At 40.9% G+C, this 17,996-nt stretch overlaps 1 protein-coding gene across 1 annotated transcript; it reads left to right on the forward strand.

Moving 5' to 3' along the window:
• Window positions 1-4,040: 4,040 nt before the first annotated feature.
• Window positions 4,041-14,305, forward strand: LOC139644257 (scavenger receptor cysteine-rich type 1 protein M130-like). Its single transcript, XM_071519680.1, has 10 exons — window positions 4,041-4,158; window positions 4,254-4,556; window positions 5,123-5,428; window positions 5,524-5,817; window positions 10,562-10,867; window positions 10,963-11,259; window positions 12,756-12,881; window positions 13,264-13,593; window positions 13,996-14,066; window positions 14,186-14,305. The coding sequence occupies exons 1-10, from the start codon at window positions 4,041-4,043 to the stop codon at window positions 14,303-14,305; spliced, it is 2,271 nt and encodes a 756-aa protein (XP_071375781.1).
• The last annotated feature ends 3,691 nt before the right edge of the window (window positions 14,306-17,996 follow it).

Here is a 17,996-nt window from a genome sequence, read left to right on the forward strand (position 1 = left end):
GTCAAATTAAAAGCCCTCTAGTGTTTCATACACGGTCCAGCCATATACTAGGTTTTGACCTAGTCTTGTTTTAGGAAATAATTACCGAGGTCCAGACTTCAGTGACCTCATAGCTGGCTACGGCCATGGCTCTGACCCAAGTATTGTTATTACTATAAGTTTCACTATTATCACAAGTAATGTTAAAGAAATAACCTGACTGTGTCTGACCTTTGACCTGCACAGTGTGAGAAAAAACAAAATATCTTTACCAGCCCCAATACATAGAGAGATTGAGCAGGAAAGTAGGTTGTTAACCAGGTTATGTTATTGTGATTATGACCTTATAATCAGATAAACACTTTTACATGACATGTCAATAGTCAAAGTATTGCTTTAATCGGGTTAAGATGGAATTATTAGTGTGAATGTAAACACACTTATTGCCACAACATTGTAATTTAGTTAGCTGAGGAGTGTGCTTGAGTTTTGTATTGTGAAATGTGTGTTTTGTAGTGTAGTGAGTGTTTGTGTGTTTGGTGTTGAGTGTTTCCCTGCTGACTGCTGTACCTGAGTTTCCCTCTGGATTTAATTCAGTATATTTCATCTCATCATTTATATTTAATGAGTCAAATATACACATTGATTTACAGTGACCTTGTCAAAATGAATCACAGTGAGTGTGAGTTCAGTCAGAGACTTGCGTCAAAGGAGTTTGGACCATTATAGCACTAATGGTTATACAGTTGTATTTGGCGGAAAAGGCTCTGCTCTTGAGGAAGCTTCCCAATGAATCCAAGCAGCATGTGAGAGATTCTGTAGGGAGCGCAATAAACCCCCCAAGGCATAGTAGACAAATCATTAATAATATGAACCAACATAAAACCAGATATAATTCAGAGATAGCTTGCACAGCATCCTGGGAACAGATAATACAGTAGGAGGTTGGGGTGGTGGAAGGACAGACTGGAAGTACTGTGACATTGAAGTAGCACAGGCTAGCCAGAGTGTTGTGGTCGGGGTGGTGGATGGGTGAATATGTTTGCCTTTGATGTGGGTGACCGGGGTTTGATTCGCAGCGTTTCCATAGGACATGCAACTGTAAGTCACATTTTAATTTTGAACGAACACTTTTCTTATTTAACCATGACCAAACCATTTTCCTAAACTTAACCAAGTTGTTTTAGTTGTCTAAACTTTAACATAACCTTAACCCTAACCTTAACCAAACTTGTTTTAGTTGCCTAAATGTAACCGTTAACCAACCTTTGGGATGTAATTCAATTCGTGGTGGAGACACGTTTTTTTCCCATAATACGTATCCACAACACGTAAATTGCCGTTTTAGAGTTTGTGTTCATTTCACATATTTTTGTGAGCTCACGTTGCGGAAGGAATTGCATCGACTTGGGTCAACAGCAGCAGTGTCATGAATGATCAGCAGTGCGAGCTGGCAGATTATAAAGACCGCCTCATTGACTTGTTTGAATGTGATTGGTGATGAGAGTCAGCTTGGATTGGACAGCTGATAGCCAATCATCTGATAGTGTGCACGACTTCAGTGTTCTGCCTGAACGAACGCGTTGCTCCATTTCAGTCCATAATCTCTGTGCTTTGTAATTGAGATCCTCCAGTACTCCTTGAGTGTTTAATTTGTCCACGGCTCTGATTTCAGTTCAAGTTCATTTATTTCTATAACCTTCATCACAAGTCTGTCTCAAAAGACTTTACAGAGAAAGAGCCGACCAAGATCTAACTGATCAACAGATTTAACAATCAATCATAGAACAAAAATGATGTAACACAAACTTATGGAAGCAAAACAAAGCACAAGACACACAATAGCAAGTTAGAGCAAGACACAACAAGCCTACCTATTCTACATATCCTAACCTACCCAGCACCACCAGCCTTAGACCCTCGAAGCATAAAAGGAAAAACTCCCAAGAAAACCTTATTAGGAAAAACTGTTAGAAACCTCGGGCGAGCCAAGTCACAGAGGGACGGCTGAGCATGCAATAGGTGCCGGGACAAACAGTGGAATGGAAAGTGACATGGACAATGACAATAACATGAGAAAACAAATCACTGAATCATGATACTCATTCATTTTCTGCTTTTTCTGCTCAGGACTCCAGGCTGAAGAAAAACACAATTCAACAGGTAAATGGAGAAAAATAAATAGAAATGGAGAATTAAAAAAGAGAAACAGCTGTCTGATTTGGTTTGATTTTTTTTTTCAAATCAAAGTAAGTTTACTTTTTTTTTTAACTAATTGTTCTCTTGTCTCTTCTTCAGCTGATGATGTCAGGTTGGTAGGAGGAGCCAGCCGCTGTGCTGGTGAAATGGAGGTGAAACACCAGGGAGAATGGAGACCAGTGTATGACTGGCACTCTGACTGGAACCTGAAGTCAGCAGCTGTAGTGTGTAGACAGCTGGACTGTGGCTCTGCTGTTTCAACAGGAAAGAGAAAGGATTCCTCACTAAGATCTGTGTGGGGGATCAATCCTCCCTGTCTTCAGTCTGGGTCTACATTGAGGGAATGTGTATCAACAGGGCTATTCCCTTCCTATCTCAGCCTGCAGATCACCTGCTCAGGTAACACCATCAATGACATCAACTATGACAGTAATGTTTCCAGTCTCTTCCTTCCTCTGTCACAGTGACAGTCAGTGGTTTACATTGGACTGAACTGTAAAGTTATCCAGGACAATGGCATCCTAAAGGGAAGACAAGTGGGCTTGTTGCTGGAAGCTCACTGGTTCAAATCCCCCTCTTTTACTGTGGTGCCCTTCAGCAAGGCAGCTCCCCCCTAACTGCTATAGTGGAGCTGTTAACTAATAATTTATTATGTTAGTCAAGGCAGCAGTTTGTCTCTGAGTTTTTTAATGTATTTTGGAAAACAATGTGAGTCTATGAGTTCAAACCTGCAGTAGAACAGACAGTAGGAGCTTCTGACTGTGGAAATACATCAGAGGATTTAGACTTTTCATGGGCGATGATGGAGACAGGAAAAAAATATTCTGGTATTATCCTTTCAACAAATAAGAACTGAATCTAGATCAATATTGCAACTCGACTTTTTCTCTCTCTGTCTCTGTTCATGTTGTCAAAGCAGTACAGTATATCAGTTACAGATCAACATTTCCATATTGAAACCCCCTCCCCCTTGTATCAGTGTGTGTGTGTGTGTGTGTGTGTGTGTGTGTGCGTGCATGCGTGCGTGCATGTGTCAGTCAGTGTAGACTCTGGGTTGCTGCATACTCTACTCAGCTCCCATACCCAGACTCTTCACCACACAATGAGTGTCAGTAGTTTTATGTGTAAGTAATTAATGTTTGTGTAGAAATAATAAAATAAATGTAACATACAAACTTGTAATAGAAATATCAAAATCTAATAATATAATAATGATGATAATAATTAACAATGATAAAACACAAAGTGATTAAATATAATAATGAAGGAAAAGAAAGTGTAACAAATCATGTACAGGATTTCCAGGCTGTGAGTCATGGAGGAGCCACTGTCTCTCTGAACTGATGACAGGAAAAAGTCTGCAGCTGTTTGGGCTGTTTGTATGTTTTCTCCCAAGAGGAGACAGATTTTCTCTTCATGTGACAGATCATGGAATCTTGGTATTTTGTCAACAAATTTAGGGAAATATATCTCTCTAATACCTTGGTACTTGGAGCACCAGAGCAAGAAATGCTGTTCATCCTCTGTGTCTCCTGAGCTACAGTGTTTACAGCCTCCAAGTTTTTCTGAGGCGTTCCTCTATAGCAAGACAGTGACACTCTCTCTCTCTCTCTCTCTCTCTCTCTCTCTCTCTCTCTCTCTCTCTCTCTCTCTCTCTCTCTCTCTCTCTCCAGAGTATGTGAGGCTGGTGAATGGAACTAGTCTGTGCTCAGGCAGACTGGAGGTGAAGTCTAACCAGTTCGTGGTCCTCAGTGTGTGAAGCTGACTTTGACCAGCAGGATGCAGATGTGGTCTGTAGGGAGCTTGGCTGTGGGGCTCCTTCAGTCCTCCAGGGGGCGCTCTATGGAGAAGTGGAGGCTCCAATGTGGACCAAAGTGTTCCAGTGTGAAGGCAGTGAGTCCGTTCTCCTGGACTGTGGAAGCTCAGGCTCAGCTAGAAACACCTGCTCACCTGGCAAAGCTGTTGGACTCACCTGCTCAGGTAGAAGAGGAGCTGCAGCTTGGATTTGGCTTCATTTCTGTTCTAATCAAAGTGACTTTACTTCTTTTACTAATTACTCTCTTGTCTCTGTTCAGAGGCTGATGATGTAAGGTTGGTGGGAGGAGCCAGCCGCTGTGCTGGTGGACTGGAGATGAAACAACATGGAGACTGGAGACCAGTGGATGACTGGAACTCTCACTGGAACCTGAAATCAGCAGCTGTAGTGTGTAGACAGCTGGACTGTGGCTCTGCTGTTTCAGCAGAAAAGAGAGAGGATTCCTCACTAAGATCTTTATGGAGGATCAATCCTTCCTGTCTTCAGTCTGGGTCTACACTGAGGGAGTGTGTACTAACAGAGTCTGTCTCTTCCTATCTCAGCCTGCAGATCACCTGCTCAGGTAACACCATCAATGACATCACCTATGACAGTAATGTTTCCAGTCTCTTCCTTCCTCTGTCACAGTGCCAGTCAGTGGTTTACATTGGACTGAACTGTAAAGTTATCCAGGACAATGGCATCCTAAAGGGAAGACAAGTGGGCTTGTTGCTGGAAGCTCACTGGTTCAAATCCCCCTCTTTCACTGTGGTGCCCTTCAGTAAGGCAGCTCCCCTCTAACTGCTATAGTGGAGCTGTTAACATAGTAATGTATTACGTTAGTCAAGGCAGCAGTTTGTCTCTGAGTTTTTTTTATGTATTTTGGAAAACAATGTGAGTCTATGAGTTCAAACCTGCAGTAGAACAGACAGTAGGAGCTTCTGACTGTGGAAATACATCAGATGATTTAGACTTTTCATGGGAGATAATGGAGACAGGAAAAAAATATTCCGATATTATCCTTATCAATTATCATTTGCTAAATTGTTTTTAATAAGAAGCTGTTAAAATTCAAAACTCTCTCTCTCTCTCTCTCTCTCTCTCTCTCTCTCTCACTCACTCTCTTTCTCTCTCTCTCTCTCTCTCTAGAGTCTGTGAGGCTGGTGGATGGGACTAGTCTGTGCTCAGGCAGACTGGAGGTGAAGTCTAACCAGTTCTGGTCCTCAGTGTGTGAAGCTGACTTTGACCAGCAGGATGCAGAGGTGGTCTGTAGGGAGCTTGGCTGTGGGGCTCCTTCAGTCCTCCAGGGGGCGCTCTATGGAGAAGTGGAGGCTCCAATGTGGACCAAAGTGTTCCAGTGTGAAGGCAGTGAGTCCGTTCTCCTGGACTGTGGAAGCTCAGGCTCAGCTAGAAACACCTGCTCACCTGGCAAAGCTGTTGGACTCACCTGCTCAGGTAGAAGAGGAGCTGCAGCTTGGATTTGGCTTCATTTCTGTTCTAATCAAAGTGACTTTACTTCTTTTACTAATTACTCTCTTGTCTCTGTTCAGCTGATGATGTCAGGTTGGTGGGAGGAGCCAGCCACTGTGCTGGTGGACTGGAGATGAAACAACATGGAGACTGGAGACCAGTGTATGACAAGTACTGGAGCCTGAAGTCAGCAGCTGTAGTGTGTAGACAGCTGGACTGTGGCTCTGCTGTTTCAACAGAAATGAGAGAGGATTCCTCATCAAGATCTGTATGGAGGATCAGGTCGTCCTGTCTTCAGTCTGGGTCTACACTGAAGGAGTGTGTATTAACAACGTCTCTCCCTTCCTCTTCCAGCCTGCAGATCACCTGCTCAGGTAACATCATCAATGACATCAACTATGACAGTAATGTTTCCAGTCTCTTCTTTCCTCTGTCACAGTCTATGAGTTCAAACCTGCAGTAGAACAGACAGTAGGAGCTTCTGACTGTGGAAATACATCAGAGGATTTAGACTTTTCATGGGTGATGATGGAGACAGGAAAAAAGTGATGGAGACAGGAAAAAAGTATTATCCTTTCAACAAATAAGAACTGAATCTAAATCAATATTGCAACTTGACTTTCTGTCTCCCTGTCTCTGTTCATCTGTCAGTCTGTCTTTTTGTCTTTCTGTCTCTCTTCCTCTCAATTTAATTCCAAATATGCTTCATTGTCATTACAGTAAAGAAATGCATGTTGTCAAAGCAGTACAGTATATCAGTTACAGATCAACATTTCCACATTAAAACCCCCTCCCCCTTGTATCAGTGTGTGTGTGTGTGTGTGTGTGTGTGTGTGTGTGTGTGTGTCAGTGTAGACTCTGGGTTGCTGCATACTCAGCCCCCATACCCAGACTCTTCACCACACAGTGAGTGTCAGTATTTTTTCGTAAGTAATTTATGTTTGTGTAGAAACAATAAAATAAATGTAACATACAAACATATAATAAAATGGGATTAGTGAGAGAACCGAGTAAAGCAAACAGCCTGGGCAAAATAAAAAGACTGGAGAGCAGGCAGGACAGACCGCTGCCAGAGTGGCAGAGGCTGTTTTAGTGGAGGAGGAAGATGTGATGCTAGATGACAGTCTTATGAAAATGTCTGTTAAAAGGAAACCTAAAGAAAGCAGCCAAAACAGTTCAAAAGCAAAAAAAAAGCTTCTAAAGAAATGAAGCTCCCATCCTCTTTACCGGAGGAGAACACAGATGACCGTGACAGTGATGCAGATTCTGCTTCCGCCTCTCAGGTGCAAGCTGATTCAGAGAGCAGCTGCTCTCTCATTACAGTTTTTTCTGATTGTTTAGGCACTATCGTTGAAACTATAGGCTGTTTTTGCAAAACTCTACACACTAACCACAAAACCTTACACCAAACCAGCAAAACATTATACATCTCTTGCAAATGTAACGGATGTGGGTAGGGCATGCAAAGGAACGATTCACAAGGATGGTTGGTTTCCAGTATTTATTTTCTCCTGCAGAAGACAATACAACACACATGAGTTGCCTTCTGGTCTTCCCTGCACATCTGTTCCCCCAGCAATGCAAGACGGCACTGTCTGATTTCATTATTTTTCTTAAAATACAGTAGATACATTATTTTACAGTATCTACACAGGTCAACACAATATTCCTAATACAATGACATTTCTAACCAAGAGCAATTCAAATATGCAGGAACATTTTTTTTTCTTAAGTCTTCTAAGTCTTAACTCTATCCTCTTCAAAACTTAATTTGAACCATGAAAAACAATATACAAAAGGAAAAACAGTGACACCTGGTGGGCAAAGTAAAAAGATGCGTGAGGTAGGGTGACTAAACAGAGACAACGAAAATTATAACATTTAACAAAGGAAAACGCATACCTGCAGAAGACAATACAACGCACATGAGTTGCCTTCTGGTCTTCCCTGCACATCTGCTCCTAAACATGCCAAATAACAGAATTTACACTAGGAAATGGATGCTAAAATCACTGCGACGCTACGTTGGTCACATGGCACAGGGCAGCCTGCCGTAATACAAATGGCGCCTAGCAAGTTAAATGAAAACTTCCACAAAACTTATATTAACGATCAAAAACAACACAAAACAGCTGGGTAACATAATAGTATTAACAATAAACAATATGCACTAAAGTTTACAACATAAACGGTTCAATTTCCAAGGAAAACAATTAAATAGCGTGGCAGCATTTTTCCACACAACTTACCCCCAGCAATGCAAGACGGCACTGTGGGGGGCAGAGGGGCGGCTACGGAAACTCAGGTGGTACAGAAGAGGCAATGTGCAGCAAGATAATTTCCACAGGAAACATTAATAAAAATAACGGTAAATAAAATAACTCATTAAGATAAAATTCACAAATACTCAACAGAATCATTAAATTATAAATAAAATTCACAAATACAAATTGGAAATAAGAATTAATAGAATGCATTTTTAACTCTGTTACACAAAAGCAAACAATTCTTGCAAAACTCTTCAAACTCTTTTAAAAAATTTTGTTTTTGCATCAATACAGTACACACAAACCATCATTTGAATAAGCACACGAAGCACCAACTACGCACTGATAGTATAAATGAAAAACACTTGTGGCTTTTGCTTTTTGTGTGTGCAGGGCATAGCAGTTTGCAATGAGGTTTTGTCATACATGTAGTAAACACACAGGTATCCAAATGTGTAAAATATGGATGTGTATTCCAAACATAACACACTGTCAATACAAATGAGGGGAAAAAGTTATTTACATTATTTTCTTTCTCAAAATGTTCTACAGTAACACTCCACAAACAACAAAAGTGCAATAGAAGAAAACAAAATCATTTGTGCTAGAAAAAAAAAAACAGAAAAAAATAAGCTAAATATCGCTTTCTTTGTGGGTCTAGCCATAAGTTTACAGTGCTGCTAGAAGTGTGTTACAGTATTACTGTAAATTGCAAACTGAGTGTAAAGCAGTGAGCTGTGTTTACAGTTTTGCAAAAAGTGTTATAAAATGACAAACTGAGTGTAAAGCAGAGAACGTGCATTCAGTTTGACACACTTGGTAAATGCATTGGCTAAAAGTGTTAATGGTTTCAGAGATAGTGCTTCGAGAATCATTGTTAGTGTTTAAGCATTCAGAAAAAACTGTAAGATTAGGAAGTTCCTACAAGCCACCAAGGTGTGAGGGCAGTGAAGGTGGAGAGCTTCTTTCCACACCTGAAACTGTTTGTTGATTCAGCCAGGTGTGTCGTGAAAAATGCAGGTTTGAGAAAGCTTTACTGAGCAAGAGTTTTTCTGCCTGAAAAAACTTGTCCAAAAGGTGAAAATGCAAATACTTGATGATGAATACATTCATGTCATATTCTCTCTTAGGTGTAATTAGTGCGTTTCTCTTTTTAAACTGGTTGATATCAAGAAATTGGATGTTTTATTTGTGCAAGAAACACATAGTGCCATTGATAATGCAACTGAATGGAAGAGAGAATGGAATGGGGAAATCTTTCTTAGTCATAAATCTAACAACAGTGGTGGTGTTGGGATTTTGTTCTCCAAAGATTTTATGCCAGATTCTTATGATGTAGAAGAAATAGTTGCTGGTCGATTACTGAAAATTAAAGCACAATATGAGAATGTCAGAATGTTTTTTATAAATGTTTATGCTCCAGTTCTTGGTGCTGGAAAACTGTGTTTTATTGATGTGCTATGTAAGACAATTCATAGTTGTAATAGTGAGGAATATTTATTTATGGGAGGTGATTGTAATTGTACAGAAAATGATAAATTAGACAGGAACCATCAGGAACCACATCCTGCTTCACGGAGTTGGCTTCAATGTTTAGTTGAATCAAATGAACTGAGCGATTGTGTGGAGAAGTTTTCACAAAAACCAGAGGCAGTATACCTGGACACACTCAAAGGATAATGTGCTCTCTACGGCCAGGCTTGATCGCTTTTATTGTTTTAAACATCACTTAAGTGTCCTTAAAGGATGTCATCTGAACCCAGTTGGTTTTTCTGATCTGATCTGATTTCCTTTTTCAGTGTTTTTATGAAGAGTGTTAAACCAAATAGTGTTTTATAGTTTTATAGTGCCGGGCAATAGTGCCCGGCAGGTTGATCACAGACAATATCACTCTAATTCGGGATGTTTTGGACGTCTCTAGTTCATTGGGGTTTGAAACTGGTCTTATTTCCATAGATCAGGAAAAGGCTTTTGACCGGGTTGAACACCAGTAATTATGGCAAACTCTACAAGCTTTCGGTTTCAACCCAGGTTTTATAGCTAAGATCCAGGCTCTGTACAGTGACATTGGGAGTGTACTTAAAATGAACGGTGGTTTGAGTGCTCCTTTTAAAGTTCAGAGGGGAGTCAGGCAGGGTTGCCCTTTGTCTGGTATTTTGTATTCTCTGGCTATTGAGCCCCTGCTGCATAAACTCAACTTTTAAACTTTCTGCTTATGCTGATGATGTAATAATGTAATTTAATTTCGTCAGCAAAGGTTAACTGGGGTAAAAGCGAGGCACTGATGGTTGGAGAGGGGTTGTGTAGGATGCTCAGTTTACCTGGTGGGCTCACCTGGAAAAAAGGGGGATTTAAATATCTGGGAGTGTTTCTGGGGACTGAGTCTTTTGTAAATAAGAACTGGGAAAATGTTTTAGAGAAAGCTGAAGGACGTCTTAGCAAATGGAGATGGAGACGTGGACTTATGAGAGTATGGAGTATGTTCAAGAAGGAGAGACTGTAATGGTCTGACTCTCTGTACTAGCTTTTAAAGGAACCAGTGGTTTATGGAGGATGTTTAGTCACAACCTGTGGGGTTGGACCCAGAGTCTTAAAACTGTTCTGCATGTCGGCAATTGTGGTTCATTTTATTGTGGTTGATTATAATTATTATAGTGCTATGAAGGATCTAGATAAATTAATATATACTGTATCTGGTCTTAGTGCTCTGTTGAGGGCGAGGAGTTTATCTTTAGAGATTAATTGAACTGAGTTGAAGGAAGGCTTGTACTTGTTTTTGTTTGTTGGAAGTTGATTATTCTATTGTTACTGACCAATGAATGTATGAAATATATTTTTTTGTAACTTACAGAGTCTGTGAGGCTGGTGAATGGGACTAGTCTGTGCTCAGGCAGACTGGAGGTGAAGTCTAACCAGTTCTGGTCCTCAGTGTGTGAAGCTGACTTTGACCAGCAGGATGCAGATGTGGTTTGTAGGGAGCTTGGCTGTGGGGCTCCTTCAGTCCTCCAGGGGGCGCTCTATGGAGAAGTGGAGGCTCCAATGTGGACCAAAGTGTTCCAGTGTGAAGGCAGTGAGTCCGTTCTCCTGGACTGTGGAAGCTCAGGCTCAGCTAGAAACACCTGCTCACCTGGCAAAGCTGTTGGACTCACCTGCTCAGGTAGAAGAGGAGCTGTAGCTTGGATTTGGCTTCATTTCTGTTCTGATCAAACTGACTTTGCTTCTTTTGCTAATGACTCTCTTGTCCCTGTTTAGAGCCTGATGATGTCAGGTTGGTGGGAGGAGCCAGCCGCTGTGCTGGTGGACTGGAGATGAAACAACATGGCGACTGGAGACCAGTGGATGACATGAACTGGAAGCTGAAGTCAGCAGCTGTAGTGTGTAGACAGCTGGACTGTGGCTCTGCTGTTTCAGCAGAAAAGAGAGAGGATTCCTCACTAAGATCTGTATGGAGGATCAATCCTCCCTGTCTTCAGTCTGGGTCTACACTGAGGGAGTGTGTACTAACAGAGTCTGTCTCTTCCTATCTCAGCCTGCAGATCACCTGCTCAGGTAACACCATCAATGACATCAACTATGACAGTAGTGTTTCCAGTCTCTTCCTTCCTCTGTCACAGTGCCAGTCAGTGGTTTACATTGGACTGAACTGTAAAGTTATCCAGGACAATCCCCCTCTTTTACTGTGGTGCCCTTCAGCAAGGCAGCTCCCCCCTAACTGCTATAATAGTGGAGCTGTTAACTAATAATTTATTATGTTAGTCAAGGCAGCAGTTTGTCTCTGAGTTTTTTTTTATGTATTTTGGAAAACAATGTGAGTCTATGAGTTCAAATCTGCAGTAGAACAGACAGTAGGAGCTTCTGACTGTGGAAATACATCAGAGGATTTAGACTTTTCATGGGCAATGATGGAGACAGGAAAAAAATATTCTTGTATTATCCTTTCAACAAATAAGAACTGAATCTAGATCAATATTGCAACTTGACTTTTTATCTCTGTCTCTGTTCATCTGTCTCACTGTCTGTCTGTCTTTTTGTCTTTCTGTCTCTCTTCCTCTCAATTTAATTCCAAATATGCTTTATTGTCATTACAGTAAAGAAATGCATGTTGTCAAAGCAGTACAGCATATCACTTACAGATCAATATTTCCACATTAAAACCCCCTCCCCCTTGTATCAGTGTGTGTGTGTGTGTGTGTGAGTGTGTGTGTGTGTTCGTGTGTGTGTGTGTGTGTGTGTGTGTGTGTGTGTGTGTGTGTGTGTGTGTGTGTGAGAGAGTGTGTGTGTGTGTGTGTGTGTGAGTAAGTGTAGACTCTGGGTTGCTGCATACTCTACTCAGCTCCCATACCCAGACTCTTCACCACACAGTGAGTGTCAGTAATTTTATGTGTAAGTAATTAATGTTTGTGTAGAAATAATAAAATAAATGTAACATACAAACTTGTAATAACAACTATCAAAATCTAATAATATAATAATGATGATAATAATCAACACTGAGAAAACATAAAGGGATTAAATATAATAATGAAGGAAAAGAAAGTGTAACAAATCATGTACAGGATTTCCAGGCTGTGAGTCATGGAGGAGCCACTGTCTCTCTGAACTGATGACAGGAAAAAGTCTGCAGCTGTTTGGGCTGTTTACATGTTTTCTCCCAAGAGGAGACAGCTTTTCTCTTCATGTGACAGATCATGGAATCTTGGTATTTTGTCAACAAATTTAGGGAAATATATCTCTCTAATACCTTGGTACTGGAGCACCAGAGCAAGATATGCTGTTCATCCTCTGTCTCCTGATCTACAGTGTTTATAGCCTCCATGTTTTTCTGAGGCATTTCTCTATAGCAAGACTGTGACTCTCTCTCTCTCTCTCTCTCTCTCTCTCTCTCTCTCTCTCTCTCTCTCTCTCTCTCTCTCTCTCTCTCTCTCTCTCTCTCTCTCTCTCTCTCTCTCTCTCTCTCTCTCTCTCTCTCTCTCTCTCTCTCTCTCTCTCTTTCTAATCAAAGTGACTTTACTTCTTTTACTAATGACTCTCTTGTCTCTGTTCAGAGCCTGATGATGTCAGGTTGGTGGGAGGAGCCAGCCGCTGTGCTGGTGGACTGGAGATGAAACAACATGGAGACTGGAAACCAGTGGATGACAAGTACTGGAACCTGAAGTCAGCAGCTGTAGTGTGTAGACAGCTGGACTGTGGCTCTGCTGTTTCAGCAGAAAGGAGAGAAGATTCCTCACTAAGATCTGTATGGCTGATTCTACCTCACTGTGATGGGTCTGAGGCTACAGTGAGGGAGTGTGTAGTAAAGATGGATTCATATAATAGCTCTTCCAGCCTGGAGCTGATCTGCTCAGGTAACACTGAACAGTGACATCACATCCTCAGCTGCTTCCACAGTGACAGGCTGCTCTCTGACTCCTCTGTATTACATATGAATGTAGCAGTTCTCCGTCATGTATGGTGGCTGCTAACAGACAAATCCTGTCGCATTTCAACCTCAGCATTCATCACTTTGACAAAACAGCTGCTGGTTCAGCCAATCATCTCCCTCTCTGTTTACAGATCTGCTGATTCAGCCAATCATCTCCCTCTCTCCCTCCATGGACGGTGTCTCCGAGGCCCAGCAGCAGGGGCTTCAGGTGTTCAGGGGCTCCAGCTTCACCATCAGCTGCTCCATCCAGCCACAGTACCCAGGAGGCTCCTTCCACCTCACCTCCACCGCCTCCAACACAGCACACGACCACATCCAGCCAGCTGTCAATCACTCTGCCCACTTCCTGTTTCCTGCTGCAGCCCACGCCCACCAAGGGAACTACAGCTGTGTTTATCACATCTATGTTTTCTCTCATAACTTCTCCTCTGAGAGCCAGCCCCTCTCTCTCACTGTCTCAGGTAACCTGAAGGAGAATCTGAAGCTGAATCCAACAGGAATATGTGACAGTGTTAACAATCCATTTTATCATTTCAACAAGACATGAGAGTTAATGCTCTCATTAACTCTCATGTCTTGTTGAAATGATAAAATGGATCAGCAGGCTTTACTTCATTCCTGAAAACTGTCTTTCTGCAGATATGTGGCTTTTGTCCAACAACATCAATATAATCTTGGAGTGGATCAGATTACCATATACTCTAAGAACTGAATCAAACAGAGATGTTAAAGTGACCTTCATTTAGTGATTTTAAGGGTTTTAGGGCAACATAACGTTTATCTTTAATGGGAGCTGTTGTTCTCATGATGTGATGAAGTGATCTGATGTGATGATTCTGAATTTGTTTCAGCCTCTCCAACAGATCTCATCATCAGACTAGTTGTCCTGCTGCTGATTGTGGTGCTGATCACTGTCATCTGTTGCTACTTCAAGGTACTGAACATCTTTATTCAGTAGAGGATTGGGTTAAATGAAGTCGTTAGACTGTATATTTTTAGCTAGAAGAGAGGTGTGATCCAGTAACAGAGATGGCTGCTGTCATGTCTCTCCAGGCCACCAGGGGACAGAAGCCAGGAAGAGAGGAGAACATTGAGCTGGATTATTATAACCTTGGTAGTTCCAGTGCTGAAGGCGGGCCTGGTGAAGAGGCAGGAGCCCAGGGAACAGAGTAGGATCTCCAAGGAGCTCATCTCACTTCCAGATGGATCGCTCAGCTTTCACACAACCGTCCATCACCTCAGTGAAGGATTTTACAGTGACAGAGCTGTTCCCTTTAAAGTCAGACTGAAATCACAGCAGGGAAAAACAGGATAATTGAAAAGGAAGTCAGGACATTTTGCTGTAATGGATGTTCCCAAAACTCCCAGTTTGTAATGTGTGAAAACAAAGAGCGCCCCCTGTCTGTCATGTGGTAATGCAGGCGTTGAATGTCTGTCCATCAGCATCACTAAAATGCAGCCAATCGGCTGTCAGCAGTGAAGGCTCATAGCAAATCAGATCACAGTTATGACTCCTTGATGTGAATATTCATGACAACAGTCCCTGTCAAACTGAGAGTCTCTAGAGTGTAGCAAAGACAGAAATTAACAAAAACATACATATGACATAAATACTGTTTTAGAAAATGATGATAATTGTTTTGAGAGTGTCATTTCAGTCTGACTTTAATACATTTTTATTCGGTTTATCAGTTTTGCCATTAGTTCAGGTACATTTATTGTCACAGTTATATCTATAATATGAGGTGTGGAAGAGATGGAGAAAGCCTTCAGGGATTGTGAAGAAGAAAGAGACACAAGAGTCACACATTTATATTCATCAGGGTCCAATTCAGAAACTGAAGAAAACAACAACAGGAAACTATTAAATACTAATCTCTATAAAGAAATTAATAAAAACAGAAAGTACAGAACAAAATATATATGTCAACAGTGATGTATCACCTTGGTAGACCATATATACTGACCTCCATGTCAGTTGGTGAAGGCTTGACAACAGACAGCAGGAGTCCTGCTCTGTTTACAGCCTCCATTCATTCCTCTGGGAGGAGAGAAGCTCATCTACAAATCTTGGTGATAAAGATCCTGAGGAAATTATTTTTGCTGCGTGTGCAAGTAACAAGTCATTTTAGCAATTTAGTAATTTTGCTTGGCTGCCAAATTGAAATATTGTTACTATATAACATATATTGTCGCTGTTGGGGAAAAACCTCATAACTCAGTTTGGTGATTTTCCTGTTTTAATTTTAATTGAAGTGTCACATGCTCCTCTATGGGTTGAGAAAATTCTATAGATCATTTATAGATCATTATGTGCTTCAAATGTATTGATTTAGATGTGTAAGCTTAGTGTTGTGATGTTGTGTGAAGCTTCAGTCAGTAGACTTGGGAAGGAAAAGCAAACTTGTGAAAAGATTTTAAAGAGTCTATCGTTCATCTTCATGAGTGTTTGTACTGACTGGCTGTGAAGATCCGAACCTCCACCAACTTTACCACACAGAAGAGGAGAGAGGAGACGGTCTGGTGGTTTTGGTCCGACCCAGGTCTGGATAAGACTGTCAGCTAAATGCTAAACAAATCTACAACACTCATTTGTATATTGCTTTATTTTGTTATTATTCATTTTGTTACTTATCACTTCTATCCTGTAAACACCTTGTGTAACCTCAACTTTCTCATTTTTTTAGTTGAAGATTTTGCTTGAATTAAAAGTTTGCATGGTCCGATCTTGATGAGCTCAGGGCCCAAGAAACCCATTTAAGAGCTCAGACCTAAAACGTTTCTACTTCACTGCTGAAAAATTGCCTTTTTAAAGAGAACAGTGTTATACAGCTGAATTTTTATATTTTCCCTATTTTATGTTTGTTCTTTGAAACTCAAAAAAACTCAATAAAGACAAAAAGTGGTTGAGGAAAACGAAGTGTCTGTCCTGCTGAGTGTGTTCCAGCCTTTCTGCAGTGGAGGAAGTCAGTCTGTGTGTCTACAGCTCTGCCTTCTGATTCTCATTGGTTTCAATGCAGCACAGCCATGTTTTTACAGTTTGCTGAGCCAGACTCTGAAAGTTAAAGATATGAACTTTATCAAAAGAGCGCTGCACTTCAAACAGGCTGTCAGCAGTCTCCCACATACAGCAGGAACCGCTACACTTTCAACAGCATCTGTTGAGACATAATGCTCTGTTCTATTCTATTCTATTCTCTTGACCTGCTGAATGCCGCTAGATGAAAACAATGCTCAGTGGATTCAGGTGTTGAGAATTGTGAGAAAACAGCTCCATCTGCTGGGCATAGAGACACACAGTAGAGCTGAATATATTGCTGTATATCACTGAATATAACTGTATTACTGAACTGTATATATTACTGTGTTGAAGCAGAGTTGTGATGCAGCCGTTTCATTTTGGTGACAAAGTGTGGGACTTGTTGACATGTTTGATGATCTAACTGATCTGCATCGTTTTGCCCTTTCAGCACTTGAAGATTTTATTTGAATCAAAAGAGAATTACAGTGAGTCAAGTGAGATTTTTGACAAGATGATGATGAATAATATTAATATTGCTGTTGAATTAAAAACAACAAATGTTGCTCAGCGGGAAAGTAGTAACTAAGAGACGTAAATGGAAGGATTTCTCTTATCTTCTTATCTTATCTGTTCTCTTCTGTTCTGTTCTCTCCTCTCTTTTCTCCTCTTCTCATCTCATGTCTTCTCGTTTCTTCTCTTCTCTCTTCTCCTCTCTTCTCTTGACCTGCTGAATGCTGCTGGCTGAAAGAGAAGCTCAGTGGACTCAGGTGGTGAGAAATGAGGAAACAGCGCCACCTGCTGGTCTTAGAGACACAGTAGAGAGCTGAGATGGTGACTGAGCTGTAACGGAATTAGTTGTAAACAGATTGACAGGTAGCTACAGTGTGTATTGACTATTTCTATTGTTGAGTGCAATGATCATGTCAAGCTGCATATTTATAAGGAATAGAGAACCAGATTAATAGTTCTTTCATTTATGAAGATGGAATGTGTAATCTATTTCAATTACCTCAATTATCAACCATACTATTGAGTGTGTGAGTAGACGGAAAAGTCTAGTATGCTCTTTTAACAATAATATTAATAGGTATGGGCTTCTTGCATCAAAAAATATTCAATTCAATTATTTATCCAATGATTTACTATAGTCAATACACACTGTAGCTACCTGTCAATCTGTTTCCAACTAATTCCTTTACAGCTGAATGAGATCAGAATTCAAGAGACAGCCAAGACATGAGCTGAATAGCATGGCAGAACGCCATTTCTTTAGTTTTCATTCCACTCAAATACATTTTATTGAAAATGCACATTTAATTGTTACATAAAAAGCTACACTGCAGTCTTCTCACGGCACTCAGGGAGGCGCTGTTCTGTCTGGCGCTGGGGTATGACCACTGAAGAAGAAGAAGAAGAAGAAGTACACTTTATTATTGACTGTATATAAATGGGTATGATGAATAAGTGAATGATTGGAACTTGAGATAGGCTACAGGTTTGATTGCATTTCCTTTGGACGTGCAATATGAATAGTAATAAATTAATGAATCGTGTCAAATAAAGGTGCCTCACTGAAATCAACGAGCTTGGTGTTTTGTTACTACGCTGTGGTTATCGGCTGTGCATGTCACTGCCAAATCTGTCCGGGGCCCGTCGTTATGGCAACAAGTGCACTGGGCTTTGGAATGAAAGCCGGCTAAAATCATTTATCTCTAAATTAGTAAATTACTGAAGTGCACTATTAAGGTGACAAATCTTCATCTGGGTTTGTGTAAACGACACTTTACATAGAACTCATAAACTTGTAAACAACGTAAACTGTGCAACATTATGCAAAGAATG

The sequence above is a fragment of the Centroberyx affinis genome, unplaced genomic scaffold (assembly GCF_046629955.1).
Source record: "Centroberyx affinis isolate AG114_WGS23_722 - 3 ecotype Tasmania unplaced genomic scaffold, CSIRO-AGI_Caff_v1 ptg000721l_1, whole genome shotgun sequence".
Classification (NCBI taxonomy): domain Eukaryota; kingdom Metazoa; phylum Chordata; class Actinopteri; order Beryciformes; family Berycidae; genus Centroberyx; species Centroberyx affinis.

What these genes read in the sequence shown, in the direction of transcription:
- LOC139644257 (XM_071519680.1), top strand. Translation starts at nt 4,041, where the DNA reads ATGTGGACCAAAGTGTTCCAGTGTGAAGGCAGTGAGTCCGTTCTCCTG. An exon ending in CCTGCAGATCACCTGCTCAG is followed by an intron (nt 5,818 to 10,561) that starts GTAACATCATCA and finishes TGTAACTTACAG; the next exon opens with AGTCTGTGAGGCTGGTGAAT. An exon ending in CCTCTCTCTCACTGTCTCAG is followed by an intron (nt 13,594 to 13,995) that starts GTAACCTGAAGG and finishes CCTCTCCAACAG; the next exon opens with ATCTCATCATCAGACTAGTT.